This window comes from Centrocercus urophasianus, unplaced genomic scaffold (genome assembly GCF_019232065.1).
Source record: "Centrocercus urophasianus isolate 14NV4802_14NV808 unplaced genomic scaffold, USGS_Curo_1.0 seq_73, whole genome shotgun sequence".
Classification (NCBI taxonomy): domain Eukaryota; kingdom Metazoa; phylum Chordata; class Aves; order Galliformes; family Phasianidae; genus Centrocercus; species Centrocercus urophasianus.
The window spans coordinates 6384076-6407626 of NW_024885344.1; the positions used below are offsets into that span (position 1 = coordinate 6384076).

The 23551-nt window shown below is 41.7% G+C and overlaps 1 protein-coding gene across 1 annotated transcript in view; it reads left to right on the forward strand.

Annotated features, from left to right (window-relative positions):
• Positions 1-8297: 8297 nt before the first annotated feature.
• KIAA1549 (KIAA1549 ortholog) overlaps positions 8298-23551 on the forward strand; it is a 72373-nt gene continuing 57119 nt past the window's right edge. The window contains 5 exon segments of the mRNA XM_042837918.1: positions 8298-10990; positions 12406-12494; positions 18761-18938; positions 20544-20674; positions 22502-22685. Of these exon segments, the coding sequence (XP_042693852.1) occupies positions 8335-10990; positions 12406-12494; positions 18761-18938; positions 20544-20674; positions 22502-22685 (3238 nt within the window). The 5' untranslated portion in view covers positions 8298-8334.

A 23551-nucleotide genomic window follows, 5' to 3' on the forward strand; every position in this document is an offset into this window, starting at 1 on the left:
AAAAAATTGAATGGGGGAATACAGTTTTTCCTTTTTGTTTTTAAAAGCATGACCTGCTTATCACGATGAGCAAATCTGGTGAGTGTTTTTCTTAGAATTAACATTTGCATAGCCACTTCCAGTTCGTGTGTACTTTATCTCTGACACATGGCTTCCCACATGATGATGTCACATACGAATAAATGCCAGAAAAGCGTGAATGCTCCCAACAAAAGCTACACTTTGAACTGTGGTTTGATTTGCAGCCCTGTGTGTGTGTGTGTGTGTGTGTGTGTGCAGGGCCGGCCAGCCACGCTGGAGCACTGAGCGCTGCACAGAGCTGTTGCTTTCCTCAGCTGTGGGTGATGTTCTGTAGGAATACATCAAACCACAGTCTATTTGACATCCTCTCTCATACCTTTTTTAATCATCTTTCAGGATGGTTAATGTGCTTTGAATGATGATTAAAATGGTTTGAATAGTCATGGCTGGCTTTTTTTTTTTTTTTTTTTTTTTTGTTATGGCTAGCTTTTTCCACTTTGGTCACAACAACTCCATGCAGTGCTACAGGCTCGGGGCAGGGCGGCTGGAAAGAAGTGGAGGAAAAGGATCTGGGGGTGTTAGCTGACAGCTGACTGAGCATGAGCCAGCAGTGTGCCCGGGTGGCCAAGAAGGGCAACGGCATCCTGACTTGTATCAGAAATACTGCAGCCAGCAGGAGCAGGGAAGTGATCATCCCTCTGTACTCAGCACTGGCGTGGCTGCACCTCAAGTACTGTCCTCAGCTTTGGGCCCCTCACTACAAGAAAGACATTGAGGACCTGAAGCATGTCCAGAGAAGGGCAGCAGAGCTGTGAGGGATGTGGAGCACAAGTCTCATGGGGAGTGTGGAGAAGAGGAGCTCAGGGGAGACTTTATTGCTCTCTACACCAACCTGAAAGGAGGTTGTGGTGAAGTGGAGATTGGCCTCTTCTCCCAGGTAACTGATAGGACAAGAGGAGATGGCTTTAAGTTGATCAGGAAGTTTCAGGTTGGATATTAGGAAACATTTCTGCTCAGCAAGAGCGATGCTGCAGTGGCACAGGCTGCCCAGGGAGGTGGTGCAGTCACCGTCCTGGAGGTGTTCAGGAGCCGTATGGATGTGGCACTGAGGGACGTGGGCAGTGGGCATGGGGGGATGGGATGGTTGGACTGGATGGTCTTTTTTTCTACCTTTATGATTCTATGATTCTCACCTGGGTATTAAAATAATTTGTTAAGAGCAGTGTAGGGAGTGACCCGTAACTCAGGGGAGGACATCTTGAATCTTTGGATTTGCAGGTATTTTGCAGTCATGACAAGCTGTTGTTTAACAGATTTTTGTTCCCATCCCACTGCTAAGGCAGTACTACTGTGTGGGGGGAGTAGTTCTCACTGTGTGATTATGTTTATAGAGCATGTGCGTGTGGAGGTGTTTGCTCTGCCCTCCATCTGTGTGTTCTCCGCTGTCCTTACTGTCTGATCTGTTGTATACTGTTGTCTTTTGCATAATGAAAAGCTTCACTTGAGTTGCAAAATTTTTCCTCTGTTGTGCAAAACAATGTGTTACAGTGGTACTAGATAAAGAAGGACTGGTGGTTTGTTTGTTTTTCTTTTAAAGTACTAGTTACTGTAAACTACTGAAGAGTCCTGTTCTGCCTCAGCCACGGATACATTTGGAAGATTCTTGGATCAGATTGAAGATTCTGAGTTCCCTGATGAGGTCATCCATAGAAACTGAGATCCCAGACTGCTTGATAGCTTTTTAATTCGGTGGTTTTCAGCAAAAGCATAGGTTCATTGAGGTGTCAGTTTGTACTTCAGTCACTTTTAGATGCAATGCTTGAGGAGTATTGGTGTTTTTTTGTTTTTTTTTTTTTGCCTCAGAGAAGTATGAAATGCAGTCAGATTATCTTCTACTAAACATATTTTTTTTCTGCACAGACTTCATCAAACTCTGCTGGCAAGGAAGAGAGGGTTTGTCTGTGCTGCCTCCCTTTGCGCTTTGGTGCATCTTTTCTGTTCATATGGAACTGGAAAGTTGTGTTGATTTGCTGTGGAGGAGGGGGAATTTCATGTAAACTTGCACCTGGGTGGCAGCTGAGCCACATCTGTTTGCATGTGCATAAAGAACAACTTCAAGATGTTCCACTTCTTTCTTGGCTGTTTGTGGAACCCTGGTGTGCAAAGTGAGCTTGCACGTACGTAGACACCCACTTTGTGTGCTTTGTGGTAGCTGTATTATTTTTCTCTCAGTACCGCCTTTTCTATGATTGTGAAACGTTGCCTTCAACCTTACTGCAGTAGGAAAGGCTGCTGTGACTTAAAATTTGTATTTCTTAATCTTTTCTCTGTTTTAGTTTTTCATGTCGTACAAACACCTTCAATACTGAAAATTCACAAGCATTCATTTTAAATGCTGAGAGATGCTTGGGATCTTTCCCAGTAAGATGAACGCCTTTGGGAAAGGGCTGCCTGTCCTGCTCTTGCTCTTTGCCCCTCATGCAGCCCCAACACATGCTAACTGGATAGAGCATTGCATACATGTGCAGTAGCAGCCTCTGAGAGCTGCTGCGGCCCTGCTGAGGAGCAGGACCCCCAGCCCTATCTTTGCCCTGACATCACTGTGCTGACATGGTTGCTGATGCAGCTCAGTCTGTGCTCGGTGTCTCCTGGAGGAGGAAGGAGACAGCTTTTCAGCTGCCAGTGCTCTGTGACTGGTATTTTCCTACAGGCTAGACACCTAAGAAATTAGTCACAGGCTTACACAAGAGAGCCGTGGGTATTTTTTATAGTGATCTAATATGTACACGGCCTTTTTGACTGAAGCTGGGTTAAATGCTGTTAAATAAAGAAGTTATTAAGTGTTAAGCTATGTGAGAAAGAGTTGACGATTTATTCGCTTACATTTGCACCTATCATCCTCTTTACTCTTGGGTGGTCTTATCCCACACTACATTCTGTTAATACAGTTTCAGACTTTACAGTTCTCAAACAAAAATCTGAATCATGGTGAATGGCAGAAATTTTGTTGAAAGCTTCCTTGAGATGTGACATGGTATCCTGGGTTCCATCAAAAGAAGGATGGCCGACAGGGACAGGGACATGACTGTCCCTCTCTACCCTGCCCTTGTGAGTCCCCATCTGGACTACTGTGTCCAGGCCTGGGGCTCCCAGTACAGAAAAGATGTGGAGCTGTTGGAGAGGGGCCAGAGGTGGACCTCAAAGATGATCAGAGTGCTGGAGCACTAGAGAAGAGAAGACTGCGAGGAGACCTCAGTGCAGCCTTCCAGCATTTAAAAAGGGATTATAAACAAGAGGGGACTTTTTACGAGGGTAGACAGTGGTAGGAGGACAAGGGGGAATGGTTTTAAGCTCAAGGAGGGAAGGTTTAGATTGGATGTCAGGGGAAAGTTCTTTACAGAGAGAGTGATGAGGTACTGGCACAAGCTGACTAGAGAGTTTGTGGATGCCCCGTTCCTGGAGGTGTTCAAGGCCAGGTTGGATGGGGCCCTGGGCAGCCTGGTCTGATACTAGATCTGAAGGTTGGTGGCACTGCCTTTGGTGGGGGAGTTGGACCTTGATGATTCTTGGGGTCCCTTCCAACCCAAGCCATTCTATGATTCTATGACATATCAGTCTGCCCAAAGTTAGAGAGCCATCTAATCAGTTTGTAGCTAAAATTTTAATTTGGGAGCTGTTATCTAGTCAAGGGTTTTTTCATAATACTTGGAATGTGTGTAGCATTGGCTGCTGGTCTACCATAGCACCTCTGTTTTCTCCTTGCTTAAAAAGGAGAGACACTAAAACTTGATGATGTAGATCCTTGCATTTATTTACAGGATATATATTTTTAAATGATTTTTGTGTTGAACTACTTTTCTGGCGCTTTCTAGTGTTTTCAAACGCTATTAGGCTTTACTTAGTTTCTCAACAAAACTAACATTTCTATTCACAAGTTTTTATTTGATTACAAGTGAAGACTATGTTTTTTTTTTCCTCTTTTGTTATGCCTGTACCTATCACTTGTAATTGAAGATCTCTGTAAGACAGGAAGCTAACTATGCTTTCATAGGTACTGATAGTTGTGGCAGTGTACCACTGCCATATTTTACTAACAGGGTGCAGAAAAGTGATGTGACTTATAGAATTTGCAAATTGATCAGTGGAAGAGCTGAAATTACATCTCAGCTCCTGCATTTATAATAGTGTGTGTATATATAAGCATATATTTTTATGTATTCACATATCTATATGTATTTAACTGCAAATTTGTTGTTTTGCTTTATTATCTAGAGTATATAGAGTGTAACAAGTTTTCTCTCCAACACTGCAAGTTTTGAGTGAATGAAAACTGTATTTCTCTAATTGCTTTCTAGAAAAATGGCCAGCCTAGTTCCTGGGCTATGTACACCTGTGGCTTTCTGGCAATTTGACATTTGCTGCTGGGAATTCACCACATTCAGCCAGTATTGTGATGCACGGCCATGCTTCTGTAAATGCAGCGTTAGGGCTCCTTGTGTCCAGTGACAGGTTTTGGTGCTGGTTGATGTCATTCAGCCTCCAGCCTGTTTCGGTGGGTGGCAGAAGCAGCAGAGTTCACCATCCGACGCACATTAGCATGTTGCTTTTGGTGTCACTCCTTTGGCTTCTGAATGTCTTTGTCTGGATGAAAGCATAGTCCTGGTGCCATCTGTGGATCATGTGATCATTTGCACCAGTGTTCTTTTTCCCTCCTCTTTGCTGTAGCTTAGCATCGCAGCTTGGCTTCCCAAGCTATCCTTTTTTATAACGTTGTTTACCAGCTTTGTGGAGTGTGGCTTGCCTGCTTGTCATCCTGTCACCATTGCCTGGCTCAATGGCAGCACACTTGCTGGATGGTGAGTCTGTCACCCAACAACAACAGCTGTGCGAGCAAACAAGTCAGCATTGATATTAATCAATAGCTTTGTGCAGTCACGGCATTAAAGTACAGCAGAACATGTGCAGTCTGCCAGCTCCTTTGTCCTGCAGCATAGCCAGATCAGCTGCTTTGCAGCGATGAGGATGTGATTGCCATGCGTTGTGCCTTTGCCTCCTTCAGAGCACGGTGCTGCTCCTCTTTGTGAGCTCTCTGGCTGCTCCCTGGCACATCTGCTGCACGTCCCATCTGTGCCCAAGTGGTGTGTAGCTCTGACGAGTGGTAGTCAAGTAGAGTACTGTTCTGCTGAAGATGACAGAAAACAATAATTTGTATTAGTAATGGCATGTCATTAGTACTCCCTGCTTCTAAAAAGCCAGCCGAAGCAACTAACATAGAACACAGGCTTGCAAACTTGCCAGGGAGTTTTTGTTTCAAAATCTTACATCTCTCATTTCAAGTAATCAGCACTCTTACCTTGTCTCTTAGCTTTTCTAAGTTCTCTGTGCTCTGGCAGTAGTTTTTGTTTTCCTTAAAAACAAACAAATAAACAAAATCCCACCATGTTTTACTCTGAAGTTGTTTTCCTGTGTCTTTCAAAGAAAAACACAGGTTCTCAACAAAAGTCTAGCTGTAAAGTCAGAGTGAATTTAAAGCCAGAGTTGCCCTTGCCTTATGCATGTCTCTTGAATTGTTATCAGTGCAACTATGGGTTGATGTTTGGACTGGATGATCTTGGTGGTCTTTTCCAACCTTGATGATGCTGTAATTCTAACTAGCTCTACGGAAATCTTTGTGGCTTGTAGTCACTTCCAGCAGGATTTTGCCTTGTCAAATAGAGCAAAGATAATAGCGGCTCTCTGTGGGTGAAGGAAGATGAAAGTGCACAGCATGGGTGTGTGTAGACAGTGCAGTTGTTTCGTCTGCAGAATCAGCTTATCTATCATCACCTGTAGCTTTTTACAGATCAGAATTGCTCTTAGTAATCAGAATGTGGACACCTTTGCCAGTCATATTAAGCATCTTGTGGAGTAATGTCACGTGTACTGTGCATTCTGTCTTTAGAGGTTATTAACGCTGGGGGTTACAGCATGAAACCATGATGTACAAGGAAATCTTTATTCGTGCATTTGCTTATAATTTGGAATTCATTTTAAGCAAACACTAGGTATCCAAAGTCTGTCAAAAATGGGCAGTATTTCACAGCATTTTACCTAGAAGGACTGATGGCATACCTTTATGCGTACTGGGAGAGAAGTGATTCATTTTGACAGTGCGTGTTTTATGGTCTTGTGATTCTTTTCCTTTAGTAACTCCCTGCTTGCTCAAAACATCAGAAAGGCAAAAACTAAAGTCGAGGGAAGGAATGAGGTCAGGAAGAGCTTCAACGAAGAGAAAACATAGGACACCTTTCTGTCAGCAAGGGGGGCTGGTATCACAAGCCCTTGCAGGGGGATCTCTGCTTTGGTCCCATGCCTCTCAGGGACTGCTTTTGCTGTTACTCATGTTACTTACTTCTGAAAGCCATTATTCAGAGCGGCTGTGCTGCATTGCATTCCAGCAGCAGAGCCCAGAGGAAGAAGTCAAGGATGTACTTGTGTATTTGTCCTGCACAGCTTTTGCAAGAGTGTCCTGTGTTGTTTTTATTAACTTTTTGTCTATTTATCTGTTTATTTTTGCTTGAGAGCTTTCTAAGGCAATTTCTTTCATCACACCACAAACGTCATGTAGCTAGCGGTACTTGCAGTGAGTTGCAGGAGGAAAAAATGGTCTACTTAAGAGAATGATAACTGTTACACTGTAAAATATTGCACATGGAATCTGTAAAATGAAGCATATTATCACAGCAGTACTATTTGAATAGAGTTGGTTAGTGTTACAGTGGCATTAGCTGTGTGTGTTAATTCTTATAATTGTGCTTCTCAGATCAGCAGGTTCAGAACTTACCAAGTCAGTGTGTCAGTGCTTGAAAAATTGTGTCGGGGAATTTAGCAAACAGGGGCAGAGGGGGTGATGGCAGCAGTTTATCACTTTTGGAAAGTGCTGTTGAATTGGCAACAGTGTGCAACAGATAGGTGAACTGCTCCTGCAAAGGTCTGCTGTGTACTACCGAGATCAAGGCATGCTATGAGGGCTTGCTGATGTAGCTACAGCGATCTACTGTATCACCATCAGGCACTTTCTACTGTGTACACTAGCTTTTATTCTCAGCTGTTCCCTAGTGGTTTAATTGGTTGGGATTCCCACCCCCCAGCAGCTTTTTCAGCGTGTGCTGTCAGTAAGCTCCAGTATGAAAACAGTAATGCTAGGAAAACAGGATGATGGGGGGGATAGCTAAAGTAAGAATGAAACCTTTGTGTGTACCCTAGAAAAAATGTCCGGGGGCAATTTTCTGTGATTTCCTTGAACATTCGACTCTGAAGGCTAGTAATCCCATCTTGACATTTCAGAGAAATATTCAATAATAAATCTTTTCTTTGTAAAACACATCCATGGCTGGAAAAAGTTTGTATGCACATCTTTTGTGCAATCCAAGAATACTTTTGCAAGAGCGGAAAATATAGTCAAGTTGTGCAATTGATACATGATTTTTTGCAAGAATCTTGTTAAAAGGTCTGTTGAAATCACAGCTTTTCCTCCTTCTTGCTTGAGCTCAGTCCTGCAAGCTGAAGAAGTGAAAGTTTTGTAAACAAAGAAGTCCTACAGCAGGATGCAAATGAAGATGGCAATTGTGTAATGAAGCAATTTGCCACAACTATTTACAGGCCAAAATGAGATTAACAGCAGGCAATGTAAACATAACTGCTGGACGTGTTTTGTGTCAGCAAATACTTGCATGTGGTTCCTGACTCATATGAAGGGAACCCCTCTTCATCTCTCATCAGTAGCAGTATCATTTATTTCTGATACTTCCTGGAGCTGGTCCTTGGGAGAGAACAGATCTGCTAGTGAGCCTAATAAGAAATAGTAAAACTGGAGGAAATGAGGTGATGCTAGCAGAAGGCAGAAGAGCTAAACTTAGTCCCTGAAGTTACACAAAGTTTTTATCTGTATTGTACCTTATTACCCTTTCTGACTGCTTACTTTGGGAGTACCTTAGCTGACCTGCAGACCTGCAGGTTTAGCTGACCTGCAGAAACCTTGTGAGAGGGAGCTGCTCTCCATTCTGCAGGGTCGCTGAGGTGCTGCTGTCAAGGGACAAGTGAGAGGAGCTCCTGTCATCCCGCTCATTTAAAGGGAATGGGGTTTCACAGAAGAATTTAATACTTTTTCAAGTACTGGGCAGTTTTGTCTGTAGCCTTGAATTCTGAATAGAATTCTGGAAGGTTTGCTTCTTCCAGTCTTACTGCTTAAGCTAACCTGCTTTTGTTTGTTTTTCTTTCTCTTTTTATTTAGATGAGATATCCTTGGAGAAGCGAAATTTTTCCTTTTTCTCAATGGACTCAAAGGTGCACCAAAGCATATCAGGCAGCAGAACACAAATGGCCTTAGCAAAAAGTACTTTGGAGTCCCCAGAAAGTAATTTTCTTCAAACGCTTTTATCATCAGTTACCACTCCCATCGATGTGACTTCATTTAACCAAGAAGAAACGGTCAGAATTTCAGAAGGGAGAAGTACACCATTGATAGATTTCTCCGTAACAAGCAATGAGGCATTCTTAAGTGACGACAAATTTATTAACCCATTTCCAAAGGTACAGTGGACTCCTCCACTGAAATCTTCTGCAATTTTAACAGATCATCACTCAGTTAATACAGTAGAGCTACCAAGAGAAACATTAGAAACTCCGTTACTAACACCTTCATTATCCGTCTTTTCTTCACCATACGATATCTTGAGAACAGCACAGCAAAAGACTCCACTGAGTGCTGTCCTTGATTACATTACCAGTCTCACAGAGTTGGAGCCTTTTGTACCAGACAGTGAAATCCTGACTGCAAGCAGGCACTTGCCATTGCACCCTTCAGATACAGGTATTTATTTCACTCCCGTTCCTTCCGAGAAGGCGGATGCAATGTGGGAAAACATAAACAGAAGTGTAATATCTCTTCCTTCTGGGGCCACTTCAGAGGGGTCACCTGTCCATCTCAAGTTGCTGGGTGAAAATAGCCATGCTGCAGCAGGTGCTACAGCACAAAGTGGTGACATTTACACCAGTATGAGTAGCAGGGCAACAGAAGCTGTCAGTGTAAGGACTGACCCTGCTCCAAGTATTCCCTGGGCCACAGTTGCTGCAACAGCCAGTGCTGATTCTGCTTTGTTTTCCATCAGTCTTCCATTTGCAGCTTTCCCAGGTCACTCAGCTGCCATGTCCACCTACTCTGATACAGTTTTCAATGCCGGCTTGTTTACACAGAAATTCTCTAGTACAGCACCAAATTTGCCTGCTGATTCAGAAATACCAAGTCAATCTGAGCTTGATAGCGAGCTCATAAGCCCAGTGCCTTTCACGAGATCGTACAGTTCGTGTTTATATTGTGACTCCATTTCTCTTCTGCAAGAAGCAGGATTTTCCCCAGAACACGATGTGGGCTCAGGTGATTATGTTGAAACTCTGTCATTCACAGCCTCTGAAGTACAAGGCGTAACTCCGTTTACAACTGTAATTGCCGACAAATATGAGTTAGAAGAGCCTACGCCTGAGATATATGATACTTCTTTTCCATCAAGACCAGTTGTTTCATTTTCTTCAAGATTTGCAGAAATCCCTGCTTCGAGTTTGTTTTTATTGAGCACTGTGGACACTGCTCTTGATGACAGAAAACCTGCAAGCTCTCCTTCTTACCATGAGCTGCCCAATGAGACCTCACTGGACATCTCTGCTGTCCAGTTTTCTCTGCCTGTCACAGGAACTGTGTCACTGGCACCAAAAACTCGTGTAGAGCATCCCACTACCAGCACTGTTCTGTTGGAGTCTGTGACCATCGTGAGCCACCCGGTTGCATCACTTGCAGTCAGCTCCACAACTTGGCTGGAGTCGCCAGAACTTAAGCCATCAGAATCCGTATTTTTATTTGATAAGACATCTACAGGGGAAGAGCTGTCTTTAAATATTTCAGATTTTTCATCCAATATTTTATCAACACCATTTCTGATTGAACCTAGCTACTTACTTTTGTCATCAGCTGTGCTAACTTCTCACTCTGTCATGCAGAGTGATTTCTCAACACCGTTACCTCAGACCTTGTTGAGTGGAACACCAGTACTTTCTGAAGATGTTTCCAGCTGGGACTTAGCTACCGCTGTCAGCTCTGCCATTGACTCCGAGGCGTCTTTGTTCTCTATCGGGCAAACCTCGTACTTTTATTCAAATACGTCCTCTGTTCCAGGTGCACATGTACCTGAAATAATGCCATCATCAAGTTTTCTTTCCAACTCGTCTGTGTTTCTGGAAGCACCATCAGTATTGCCGGTGGGATCCGAAGCCATGTTTACCTCAGCTGTACCAGGAGCTACCTCTCAGTTAGAGCCTTCCCCTTCCTCCTTGCGGTCTGTGGCTCCCACCCTGGTGCTGCCCGCTTCTGACACCGGGCCTCTTAGAAGCAGCGTTCTATTTGATGAGACAAATCTGATCTCTGTGTTTACTACCTTCCCAACAACTCCTGTCTTAAATGTGTCTTCATCTCTACTCTCAACTGGTCTGGCTTCGGATGAGGATATTGGTGCTACAGTTGAGGCCACGCTGCTTTTAACATCCCTCAGCGAGAGCAGCACTCACACAACAGCCCTTATGACCGCAGACCCTGGCGGCCCGACGCAGCGTGCTGATGCCAGCAGCATTCTCCCCTCTCCTACAGAATCTTCATCTGTGACCACGTTGTTTGTTCCCACACAATTTCCCTTGACTTCCCTCCCTCCCATGGGATACGACGTTCCAACGGGAGCCAGTGATGTTGACGCATCAGTTGCTGCCAGCACCATCCCCACCACCACTGCCACCAGCACCACAAGCAGGTCTGGTGTTTCCTCCTCCCCTCCTCTGGTCACCTCCACTCGCCCCGGAGCCGCCGTCCTCCCCTCTGCCACCAGCACCACCAGGCAGCCCTACGTCTGTGACATCGCGATTCCTGACGCGTACCTCGTCACTGCTGGTGAGAGGCCACCAACGTCTTTGTTTCATTTTCAGAAACCGCTGTGTTGTGAGCCCGTAGTTAAACTGCAGGTGTTGAGTTGGCTACTTGAGTAAATCAGAGAAATGTGTAAAATTTAGTCAAATAGCTGTAAATCCATGGATCTTTTCAATATAGAAGAATTCACTTGAAGGGAAATTGCTAGGCCAGTGAATTACCTGGCAGAGTGAATGAAGCTGTGTTTTAACACTGCTGATGTGTATATATAAGTACGTATATTTGAGGCTACTTTTTAATTTGATTGCTTGAAAACAAACATTATTCTTATAGTAACATTCTGCAAATCATTGTTCTGAATTTCTCCTTGAGATTGACACTGTTGCAAATAGCCCAGGTGTGAGATAATATTTTAATATGAAAGAGGAAATTTGGCTTAAAGAATGTTTGGGATTTTGTTACTGTTTTATCATTTTACTCTGCCAGCTTATGTTTGTGTTTTCCCCCATCTCCTGCTTGCTTCAATTGGACTTGGCATGGTTTTAACCAGAAGAAAATACATTAGTGTGTTTCAGAACCAATTGTCTCAGCATGTGTTTTTGCTTCTTTGGTGTTGTTCTTTTGGTCTCCTCCTGGCTTGCACCAGAGAACTAACCAAGGGCAACTGTAGAAATGCTGCATACTCTGTGGTAATCAACGCATTTTGCCCTTAAGTTTTGTTGTAATGTGGAAAGCAAAGTGATAATTATCTTATTCTCCAGAAATGAAGGTGTGCTGACTGCTGGCAAGAAGGAAGATTTATTTTAACCTATAATTTGGGCAGTTCTGTAGGCAGTTCTGTACTGACGGAAAATAGATGCAGAATGGCAGTGTCACACTTCTCAGTTGTTTCCTTGCCCTCAGTTACAGTCTCAAGCAGACATAGCATCTGTAAGGGCGTGGGGATTTTGTAGCAGTTTCTTAGTGGATATCCCTTTCACTAACCCAAGTTTGTTTACTTCTATTTAAGAGAAAAGTAGATGCATATTTGCTGTGGCTTTTTTCTGACTTCATCTGCATTCCATGCATTGCCTACAAAAGTTAAACTGTGTTATGACAGCAGTCTCATTGTGGTGTGCAGACCAGACCGATTGCTGCAAGTTTCAGACCCTATTTGAATGCTTGGGTGACTCTTAAGAGGGTTCCTTGACTAGAATACTAAAGACATTAGATATTGACAAAAATTAGAGGAAATAAACCTGTAGTTTCTTAAACTGTATTCAGTTTAAGTTGCTTTTTAGGATATATTCATACCTTTGCCTGTTTCCTTGTCTTACTTGTCTGACACAGTTGATCTCATTGTCTGCTTTTTCATGCATCACACTATTGAAAATGCAGCTTTGAGATGAAGCCCAAGAGGTGAAGCTAAAGTATGCTTACTGACTGACATTAATTTCCAGTGCTGGCCCGAAGAGCTGTTCTCCAAAACATCAGTGAATCCATCAGAGAAGTGCTCAGAGCTCAGTTCAGGCGATCAGTAGAGCTAGAGGTAAGTGGCATGAAGTGTGTACAAGCACTCTTTGATTAATGTAGTACAACAGTGGTTTTAGTTCACAGGCTAAACTAGTTATTTAAAAATAACGCTTCTGATGCTAAACCACAGAGAGGTTTATTTAACCTTTTGTTTTAATGCGTGTATGACATCCAACTTTTTTTTTTTTTTAACTTTTAGAATGTAATTTATTTTCTAAGGCAGACTTTTCTTGCTTTTGCCATAGCTGAGCAAGCAGTTTCCTGACTCCGCTTCTCACCTGCTCTGACTTGTGAGATGAAACTGAGCTGAAAAGCTTTTACAGTACTAAAGTATGTTTTGCTTCTCCTGCTACTTGTTTATATGCTTTATGCCTTAAGCAAAGCAAGCCCTTCTCCACTGCCTTGTGCTGTTTTATCTTGTAACTGAGGTCATCAGCAATTACAGAGAAAGTGGTAGAATCTCATATGCACGGGATTTGGCAGATGAGAAAGACAGGGAAAGAAACAGATGTGCAATGGTAGGATATTCTTTTTAAGCCTTGAAATAGGTGTGATTGGAATTTCCCCACTCCTCGCCTTCCTCTACTCACAGAGTAAGGAATTTCTGCTCTCCCATTTTTGTTATTTAATTCTTCCTCTCCATTGATGTTCAAGGAATCGTCTTTGAGCAGTATTTCCATGAGTGCCCACTGAGGTGAGATTTCATACTCTTCACCCCCCTCTTCCTTGAGCCCCCTCTGCCTGAGTGAAAAAACAATCACAGAGATGGTTTAGGGGCACCTACTTCAGTACAGGGTATGAAATTGAACATCTTAATGAAGTTACAGGTTGAGGTTCAGGTTCAGCTTCAATTGCAGCGTGTCATTTCTGTGTTGGTCCAGCTGCAATAACCCAGCACCAAGGCAGTACCTGGTTCTGTGCATGGTTCCCTCAGGAAGTAGTTTGAACATTGATCTCTGTGCTCAGAGGGCTGAGTTGGTGGTGCCCTTATATTCTGCTTGCTGGTCTCTGTGGGAAAATGTGTTTTTGACAGCTCCTTCCACAATCACAACACTCAGTAACTAAACAGCTCCTGTCTGTTGTTTGTAACACGCCCCTCTACTGCTCACTCAGGATAAGTGTGTTGTGAGTTTCTTCCAAATTTCAGCCACTGTGAGCTGCCACTGCAGATTTATGTTTCATTTGGGTCCTTTTTGCAATACTTCCTCGTAAGCTTCTAAGGTTGTTTGTTGGTGTTTTGTTTTTTTGTTGGTTTTATTTTTTTGTAAATAACTTATTTATCTTCTACGTTCTGAAATGCACCTTTAAATTTTGAAAACTAGCATAGTAAAGTAGAAGTTCAAGGTGACCAACTACACTGATATTCAGTGACCTTATACGCCTCAACAGTATGGAAGCATCTCAGTAATAGCGTGAATCAGATGAAGAGTGTTGGTAAACATCTGAAGGTTGAGTGGAGCAAACATTAGATATCTTCTTTCCACTTTAAATCATTTCATTTCATGCCCACTGTTGTCTTGCAGAGCTCTCAATAGGTCATTTTGGCTCTAGGGCAGCTTACTGGCAACTGCTTTTGTAAGTAATGCAGTTAGTCCAGCTTCATTCTTAACATATTCTTTTTTTATCAAAAGGAGAAATCATCTCTGTGGAATTTTACATGCTGATTTTATGCTTGAATGCTGCTATGTGTTCTTTTAGTGATGCCTTGGGTATAAGTATTTCTGCAGTAAATATAATCACCAGCAAATGCCTTCTCCTCTAGCAGTGGAATACTAACAAAACTGTTATTTTAAATAAAGAGCTGTCTATAATATCAGCATGTTTTATGGTGATGCAATGCAGAGTTTTAAACACAATTCTCCCATATTGCTAAACTTGATTAATAAAGCAGACATGATTTTTGTTAGTCAAAAGTACCCAGGAAATGCGTGTACATTTGCAAGTTACGGTAAAGCAGTGCACTTTTTTAAGCTGCTTTTTAACTGTGTCTCCTATTACAGCTCACAGATGTTGTTCTCTTGCTGTGATGTAATGCCCAGTAAATCAGGAGACAGTCTTGTTAAATTTAACTTGGTAGTAATGTGTGCTTTAAAAATAAAATCCATGGCAACATTGGTTATAACTGCTACTCACTTTAAATGTAATCCAAGTTTAGCACTGAAAGGAAAGTCATTTTTTTCCAGCTTTTTCACTTGAAACTTTGGCCTCTGATTGTTGTTTCAAACTCTCTGAGCTGCTAAATTTGAAGGGTGGGACAAAAAAAGAGAAGCAGGTTTAAGTCCTGTCTCATGAATAATCTTCTTCCAGTATTTTTCCTACCAAAATTCCTTACAGGAAAGTGATAGTAACCTAAAATTTGAATGTTCTTTCCTTCCAATTGATTTCAGTGTATAGCATCTGCAGAAGGATAAGACCCTGTGGTTTGAACAAGAGCAGTTTTTTTCAGCTTTCTCTAATGTAAGCTTTCTGGCACTTGAGTAAGATGCAGCGTTCAGTCAACATAGCTTTGTTGCATGGGGATATGAGAAGAAAAACAGTGTTGGCAGTGACTTGCTGGAAGCACCCCAGGTACCATTAAGTTCATACAGACAGAAGAAAGCTTTTTGCCAGCCTCATTTGTGCTAGGAAATTTTATCATGCAGTGTAATGTATACCTCAGTGACTTTGTTGCTACATTTATCTGGTGTTTTGGGCCAGGTTTCTGTAATCCAAAATTTGCAAACCTCTGCTTTGCAAGTAAGGAAATGAGTTCATTGTCTGGCAGTGAAATACTTTCTTCAAAGGTGCCACCTTGTGGGCTTGCACTGACTTCTGTCACATTTGTTGCTGCTCAACACTGCTGAAACCATGGCTGTTATCGTTTAGGTGTGTGAAAATAGTGGGAGAATTGTTGCCTCTGGTTCCTAATGTGTGCAGGAGCAGAATCTCTTTCATTTTTAAGACCTGTGAGCCTTTGTAGCTCGTCTTTAGGAAGTTAAATGCTCCCTGCAGACTGGTTACAGAATGCTTAATAAGGTGGTGGTGAGGAAATGGATTTTTTATGCCTTCTACCAGATGTTTACACAGCATAATACTGTGGTGTGTAGGTATGGGTTGGATGGTACCAAAGGTGCATCTAATCAAGCAGTTTAGCTGACAATAATCTATAGTAAATGCTTATGGAAAATCGTAAGATGTTAAGCATGCAATTATGTTTTCCCAGTAACTATGGTAAGTTGGAACCTAAAAACTTGCTGTCAGAAGCGTTCTCTCTTGTCAGGGTAGCTTTGAGTAAGATAGACTGTATCCTAGAAACGGTAGGGTTTTGTTAGCTGTCTGGCTTTGGGGAAGCGATGGCTCAGCCTGATGTGGTACATTGCCTCGTACTGAAAGTTTTTGCTTTTGCTGTGGGAATGGCTCAGAAGTGCATGTTGAGTTTAGAGGTGTTAAGGTAAGAAATTTTGTGGCTATTTAGTGTTAGAATTTGCATTTGCTTGCCCTAATAGAGCTCTAAAACTGTAGCTTAGTTAGCATGTTTGATAGCATCTCGTTGTCTTGGGAGCAGAGATAAAACCTCCAAGAGAGGGGATGGATGGATGCATGGATGGATGGATAGATGAGTTTGTGAAAAACAGCAGCATGAGCCAGCTGAACAAACAATTCAGGGCAAGAATGTGACAAGAACATTTCTGGAGTCATCCTATATAGCAGTAAAACAGTACTCTTCTCCCACTCCTGTGCCACTGCTTTCTCAAATTTCCATTAGCGTATGGTTCTGTGTCAAAACCAAACAGAACCCATAGGCTACATAAGGTCTGATTTGCTACCCTCTTAATTCTGGTGAGGCACACGTGCACTAAGAGATAGACCAAATGGCCTCACCAGTGTTGGCGGTTGTTCTTGATCACTTTCACATAGACCCAACTTAAACTTGGGAGACTCCAAAATGATGTCTGGTACCACTGTGGCATTTATGGCCTGTATATTCACCTTTAGCTGCAGGGACAGAAAGTCTTGCTACTCAAACATCATCATCATTTGCTTTGAGAGTGGTGAGGTGCTTGAACAGGCTGCCCAGAGAGGCTGTGGATGCCCTGTCCCTAGAGGTGTTCAAGGCCGGATTGGATGGGGCCTGGGCAGCCTGGTCTAGCATTAAATGGGGAGGTTGGTGGCCCTGCATGTGGCAGGGGGGTTGGAGATCCATGATCCTTGAGATCTCTTACGATCTGTGATTCTGTGAATCGTTAGAGCTGTGCCAGAAGGAACTGCTTTCATTCATGAATCAGGAGTTGTGAGTTGTTCTCATATATCCTGCATAACTTTTCAAACTTCTCTGTGAATTACCTTGTAGACATCATCATGATAACATGACTGTATTATTTCTGGCATCTGAATTAAGTTGCTGAGATTGAGCTTAAGACAACCCTGAAGTATCTCCAGCAGAAATAGTTATTGTTTGATCTACACTGGTTCTGATCCACCTGCCTGAAAATGAGAGTTTAAAAAGTTCTTTTAAATTTCCATTACTGTGACATTACTTTTGCTCTTTCGCTGCAGTAAAGTGCAGAAGAAAAGTATGAGTTCAGGTGAAAATGTCAGTGAAAAATTTCAGGGGAGTTCCTAGTATAGGCTGCTTTCACTGCATCTGTGGCACACTGGAAGAAGTCAGAGGTGCACACAGCTGAGCTGGTTATCAGAAGCTTGCTTTCTTGTCTTCAGTACCTAACTATAGCCTATTACAATACGCTAGCTCTTCTAAGCCACTCTTCCTCAGCGTATATGGCTTCAGAAAATCACCAGCAAATTGTTAGTAAGGTTGTAATTCTAACTTTTTTTCCCTTTTAAGCAATCTCTTTTGGACAACTTTCTCTTTGTATGTCTTACCTGTTAACAACTGCTGTTTTCTGTTTGACAAACTGAAGCTGCAGAGGTCATTTCATCCTGAGATATAAGGATAAAATTTCAGACAACAGAAACCGAGAAGAGCTGTGCATATTACTCATATCAAACAAATTTGTGTTCTGTGGGCCTAAATCCATTTATAAAAGCAGGATGTCGCATATATTTGTGGACTAAGAAGGAAAGAATAATGAGCAAGATACAAGCTTTTATTCTGTTGCTTAGGTAGCTGCTTTTGGTGAGTGTTAGCTCTTTGAAATGCATCGTGTTTCTAGAGGCAGGGAAGGGCTGCAGTTACCATTGTGTTTCAGTGTTGCAGAAATCCCATCACTGAGCTGTGAGTTACAATTTAAGTAGCAGAGTGCTTTTTCATAAGGTGGTCTTGAAGCTGGACTATCTGAAAAACCCCTTCACCAGCTCAAAGCCTGCGAGATGTCAGCATCTCTTCATCTAAGAAGTGCACCTTTATCGCATCCCTCAAGTCTCTGGTTTAGATTATTTATTTGCGAGGCCATCATGTTGGATATCCCAAAATACTTCTGTGTGACTGCCTTGAGCAAATAAAGCAAAGGGCTGGGAGGGGGAGGGGGGGGGAAATAAAAGAAATAGGAAAAAAAAATGCTGGGAAATGGGAAAAATAAGTGCCCTTGATACTGAGAGAGATTCCCATAGGGAGAGAATGCATGGCAATTTGTTTGAATAAATAAAAGCCTTCAGTTTGTTTTTACTTAGGTGGCAGAATAATAATGTAATAAAAGCATCTGCATGGAAACATTTGCCTAGGCTCATATTTAGCTTTCAATTTCATTTCTTTTGCATGATGTCTAATGCTCCTCAGGGTTTTTGAGAAGTCTCAAAGTCACGCAATGAAATGGAAGAGGAAAATTGTAATTGTAACCATGCCGAGAGATATTCTCCAGAATACATGTGTGGGGGAAATATATCCATAAAACACAGGTTATGTGTATTTTGCTCCTCGCACATCACATGTGAATATTATAGAATGCATTTGCTATGCAACATGGATCTGAAATGTGAAAGCTGTGCAAATGGTTCAGTAATAGACAGCAATTTGTACGGGAACTCTCATGCACTCCTGGGGAATGCAGACAAGGTACAGTGCTGCTGTGCAACAGTAAATGGAGAAGAGCTGAGGTCGATGTGCTGTGCTGAGGAGATTGCAGTTATGTGCCTGGTGCAGGGTTGCATGCCTTGCACAGGAGGAGAGGCTGCGAGCCCTGTGTGCTCCTGCTCTTTGTAAAATAAAGATTGCAGTTTCCTACCTACGGAGGTTTAAGCTTAGAAATGCCGGGGACTATGTCTAAAATGTCTGGGATGTCTAAAGTGTTGCTGCCAAATTTCTTATTGAATTTTTTTCTTTTTAATTTCTTTTTCTTTCGGTAGGTGTATAAAATCTCCCCGAAGTTTGCTTTCTTGGTGACATCAGGCCCTTTTGTTTACACGGCAATAGCTGTCATAAACGTGCTTGTGAACAGCAGTCTTCTCCGTGGTGAGGCCCCGCTGATCCTCTCCCTGCATCCTTCTTTCACTGTGCCGGATAACAGATTCCACGTTCAGACGGGTGAGTTCTTCCTGACACAGAGCAGAGAAGGTGTAGCTTCATACTGATTCACACCTCTTCACTTGTGGAGAGTCTCGTGTTTAAGCAAGCGAGCTCAGTGAAAATTGTGTTCCACTGCTGTGAGCATTTATTTGTTATTAAAATACTTGTAGCATCTGTGGTAAATTTTAATTAACAATTAAGCCTGTCATTTCATGATTTTTTCAGGAAAGGTTGGCACATTGCAAAATGCATATTCTCTATACCTTACTTCATATTTCAGTTGATAGTTCACTGCTGAAGGGAATGAAAGTTGTTTGCATTCTTTGTATTGCTTTAAGCGTTAGCAGTATTCTTGTGTTGAAAAGTGAGTCTGTTTTCAGTGCCCCCTTTCCTGTCGATACCCTGATCTACACAACATTTTGCAAAGGCAAGAGGAGAAAAATGTTTCCATTTGTTCATAAGATCACAGTGCAGCTACTTTGTACTGCTTGAGTCATGTTTGGAATCATTTTTACCTTAAATTATACTTTCTGTGATTCTCATGGTGAGAATTGAAGAGCAAGAGGATGGCTCGTCTATTATTCAGCTTTACATGGATGTTGTATGGCAGCAGCATGTTGTATGTCAAGTCCATGAATACTAATAATCTAAAGTAACATATTAACCATGTAATGGCTTTTGAGAGTCAGTGGTGTCATTTAAAATCTTCTTCAGGCAGTATTTGCATAACAAAAAAAGCAGCCTGATTGGTTGACTGAGTGATGAGAAAGTGATGGGGATTGAGTATATGGGCAGAGAGTACATGAATGTCAAACACAGGTGCTTTTATTCAGGTATGTTTCATGTGCTCTTTCTGCTCTGTTAGTATCTGTAACTTAAGACAGAAATTCTTTGTATGAATGTGATGTCTTTTTCCACTACTTAGCATGGTTGAACAAATGGGCGATAGCTACATTTCCTCATCATGACCTTTGTGTAAAGTGCTGTTAGGGTCTGTAACTTGATGATAGCATTTCTTTGGGTAAGAATACATCAAGAAATGTGCAGATAAACGTGCAGATAGACAGAGATCTGTGCGCCTGCTCACATTTCTCTTTCTCTCCTGTTCTCATTCTTCTGTCAAAGATGTTGAGGTATATCTACAATGATTTATAAGAATGGCTGCTAGTTAGGTATTTTGAAAGTTAGGCTGTCAATAACTTATATTAATGGATCCAGTGTGATTTAGACATGCTAACTATTAGATTTCAGGCTAGAAAGAAATTTATTGTTATTTTCCTTAAGATTTTAATTGAACTGTTGAATACGAAGGATTTCAGTGTGGCTTATTCAGCACTCAAGTCTTGTGAAATTAGCCAGTTTATATGTAGCTTTCAGCTTACAGGAGGCAACAGTATTTTGTCAGCAGTATCTGAATAATCTAATTACTGCTATAACAGATTATTATGAGCAGAAAATTTCCTGCACCGGCACAAAATGTGTATTTTTATCCAGGTTTTCATAAATATGTCCTGAATTCCATGAAAAAGTGATAGTCCTATGGAATGAGGATTCTATTGCTCATTTTATTCGCACTCACGGAAGTACTTGGCTGTAGAAATAATGTATAGTCTTTACCTTCAGTACTTCAGTTTGTGCCTCGAAACATGGATATTGGGTTCTGCAACTTCAGTCAGCGCATTGAGAAGGGACTAACAGTGGCATTCATGGAGGTGAGCAAACAACACCAGGAGTTCTACAACTTCACTGTGCAGGTAAAAAGATAAGTATGTTTTGTATCTGTCCCTCTTTCTCTTAGCCTTTGATTGTCCTGTGCTTAACTCAACCAGTAGGTGTCCGCAGGCTACCCCTTCTTATCTAGATCATGTAGAATTGCGAGGCTTCATCAGAAAGTCAGAACTTTTCTCTGCAAAATAATCTGGCATGTATCACTGGTTTCAGACTTCTTGAAAGGATGATCCAAGTAGATGATGATTTATGTCAATAAGAGTTAATGAAAATAACAGGAATGTGAACAGCCCTGCAGAGAAGGTCGTAGGGGTCCTGGTCGATGAAAAGCTGGACATGAGCCAGCAGTGTACACTTGCAGTCCAGAAGGCCAACTGCGTCCTGGGCTAAATCAAAAGAGGGATGGCAGGGGATTATCCCCCTCTGCTTTGCCCTTGTGAAGCCCCACCTGTAGTGCTACATGCAGGCTTGGAGCCCCCAGCACAAGAATGAAATGGAGCTGCTGGAGTGGATCCAGAGAAGGGCCATGAGGATGTTCAGGGGGCTGTTTATAAGGGGGAGGGGGACCAACTTTTTACATGGCCTAATAGTGATAGAACAAGAGTTTGAACTAAAAGAGTGGAGATTTAAGTTGGATGTTAGGAAGAAATTCTCTACACAGGGGGTGGTGAGGCACTGGCAGAAGCTGCGCAGAGAAGCTGTGGGTGGCCCATCCCTGGAGATGTTCAAAGCCAGGTTGGATGGGGCCCTGGGCAGCCTCTGCTGGTAAGTGGCAGCCTTGTCTACAGCAGATGGTTTGGAACTACATAGTGTTCGAGGTTACCTCCAACTTAAGCCATTCTAAGATAAACAGGCTTATGCTGGTCACATAAGTCTTTCACAGAAATCTTCCCTAACCCTTTTCAACCTCATTCTCATTGTTTTTTGTTATTACAGAATTGAGTGCAGTCAGTTTGTTTTTGTTGGAAGACACTTTTCAGGTCTTCCTCAGGTTTTCTTATTGCCACTCAGGAGATCCTATTAGGAAATACAGAATTTGTATGCGTAGTATCATTATGGGATCAAATATTCTAGTTACTTCTGAGTTATGGAAATACTTTCAGTATTGTATGTTGTCCATGGCAGCTACTACTGGAAATTCACATGTAAAATGTATTGAGTATGCATTGGATACTGACTTACATGACAGAGTTTAAAACGTCCTGGAAAGTCAGTAACTCTAGAGATCAAATCCCTCTTTCTGATTTCTTAAATTTATCCTAGTTTTGCTGTAGTCCCCAAATTAATACAAATAAATAAACAAATAAATAGATAATATTGTGCTATGTGCGCCATAAATGTGTATCTGTGGTATTACAAAGTTATAGCAGAAGATATTACATAAACATTATAGCATATAAAATACTATCTAGTACGTATAGATCAAGTGCACAGCGATATACTCAGAGCTGTCCAACTCAGAGAAGCAATATAACTGGATAGAATGAAGACAGTTTCTTGGACTATCAACTTAGCAATTTTTCTTTTTAAAGGTTTATTACTCTTTGGAATAAGCTTGTCTATATTGACATAGTTGCTCTGTGTTTAGGTGGCAAAATGAAATTTCTAACAGTTTAGGAGTCTGGGTATGCATGGTGCAGTAGGTTTTGACCACAAGAACATCAGTTTTCATGATTTCCTTTGTCATGTTGTCTTCCTGTCTGTCCCATGCACTTTGATATTTGTCTAGCATTTTTCGTCTGCTTTGATGTGAAATACTCCCCCTCATTTTAGGAAAAAAAAATCTATCAAGTAAAGGATAGAAATGCCAGTGATTTGATTTTGCTGACACTATTCCAATCTTGTCTTTTCAGATACTGAATATAACTCTGAGTAGGCCTGGAGCTGCATTTCGTCAGGGCCCTGTGAGCATCATTTTTGCCATTCGAGATAGATATGGTTTTCTAAATGGGTCAGAAGTCAGTGAACAGTTAAGAAACTTGTCCATGGTGGAATTCAGCTTCTATCTGGGTTTTCCTGTGCAGCAAATTGCTGAACGTGAGTACTTGTGGCCAAGGCTGCAAAATACCTTTTTTTTTTTTTTTTTTTTTAGTATTTTTTCCTCTCTAAGTTGTTTTAGAAATATTTTTAGGTATCTGACTTGTATCATGAATTCTGTCAAGCAGATCTGTAATTCTCTGCTCACATGGTGTGTATCCGTGTTACAGCAACTTGTTGCTGTTGTCATTGTCCTTTACTTCTGTCTGTTTTCTTAAAGGTGTTATCTTTTCACTCTCTCTCTCGTTTCCTGTGTGCTACTTGTATTGTAAGTTTTTTTAATTCAATCCATGGTCGTCCTAAACTTGGATTAATGGAAACTGCTTGTGTAGCAGAGTTTCCTTGACATTCACTCTTGACAGCTTGTATTTGGTTATATTTTACAAGTGACTTCAGTCTTATAAATAAGCTAAGTTTCTCATTTGAACAATAATCCCTGTACAGTAATGGATTGTTCTTGTCAGCAGTGACTCACAAACATAAGTAAGATCATGAGGGAACAGTACTGCCTTTCCTGGTGGCACCTATTAATGTTAATACAGCCCATTAATTCCTGGTTTCTCCTATCTCACTGTGCTTTTCAAAGCAGATTTTTAGTTATCCAAGATACTTTTTATGGGCCATATAGTCTTATAGCACCTGACACAGTGATTCTATGCTGTCAACTAAATGGTGGAAAATCAGTCCTAGTGGTAGGTGATACTAAATTTTTCAATCCTTTTGTTTTAATTTTTTTTTTTTTTTAAATTTTGTTCCCTCTGCTCCCATAACCTATTATTTGTATTGCCCTTCTTGTTTCTTTTAACAATTCTGCCTTCATTTGATTTCACACAGAATATACCTTTGCAGTAGCAGCAGTATTTAAT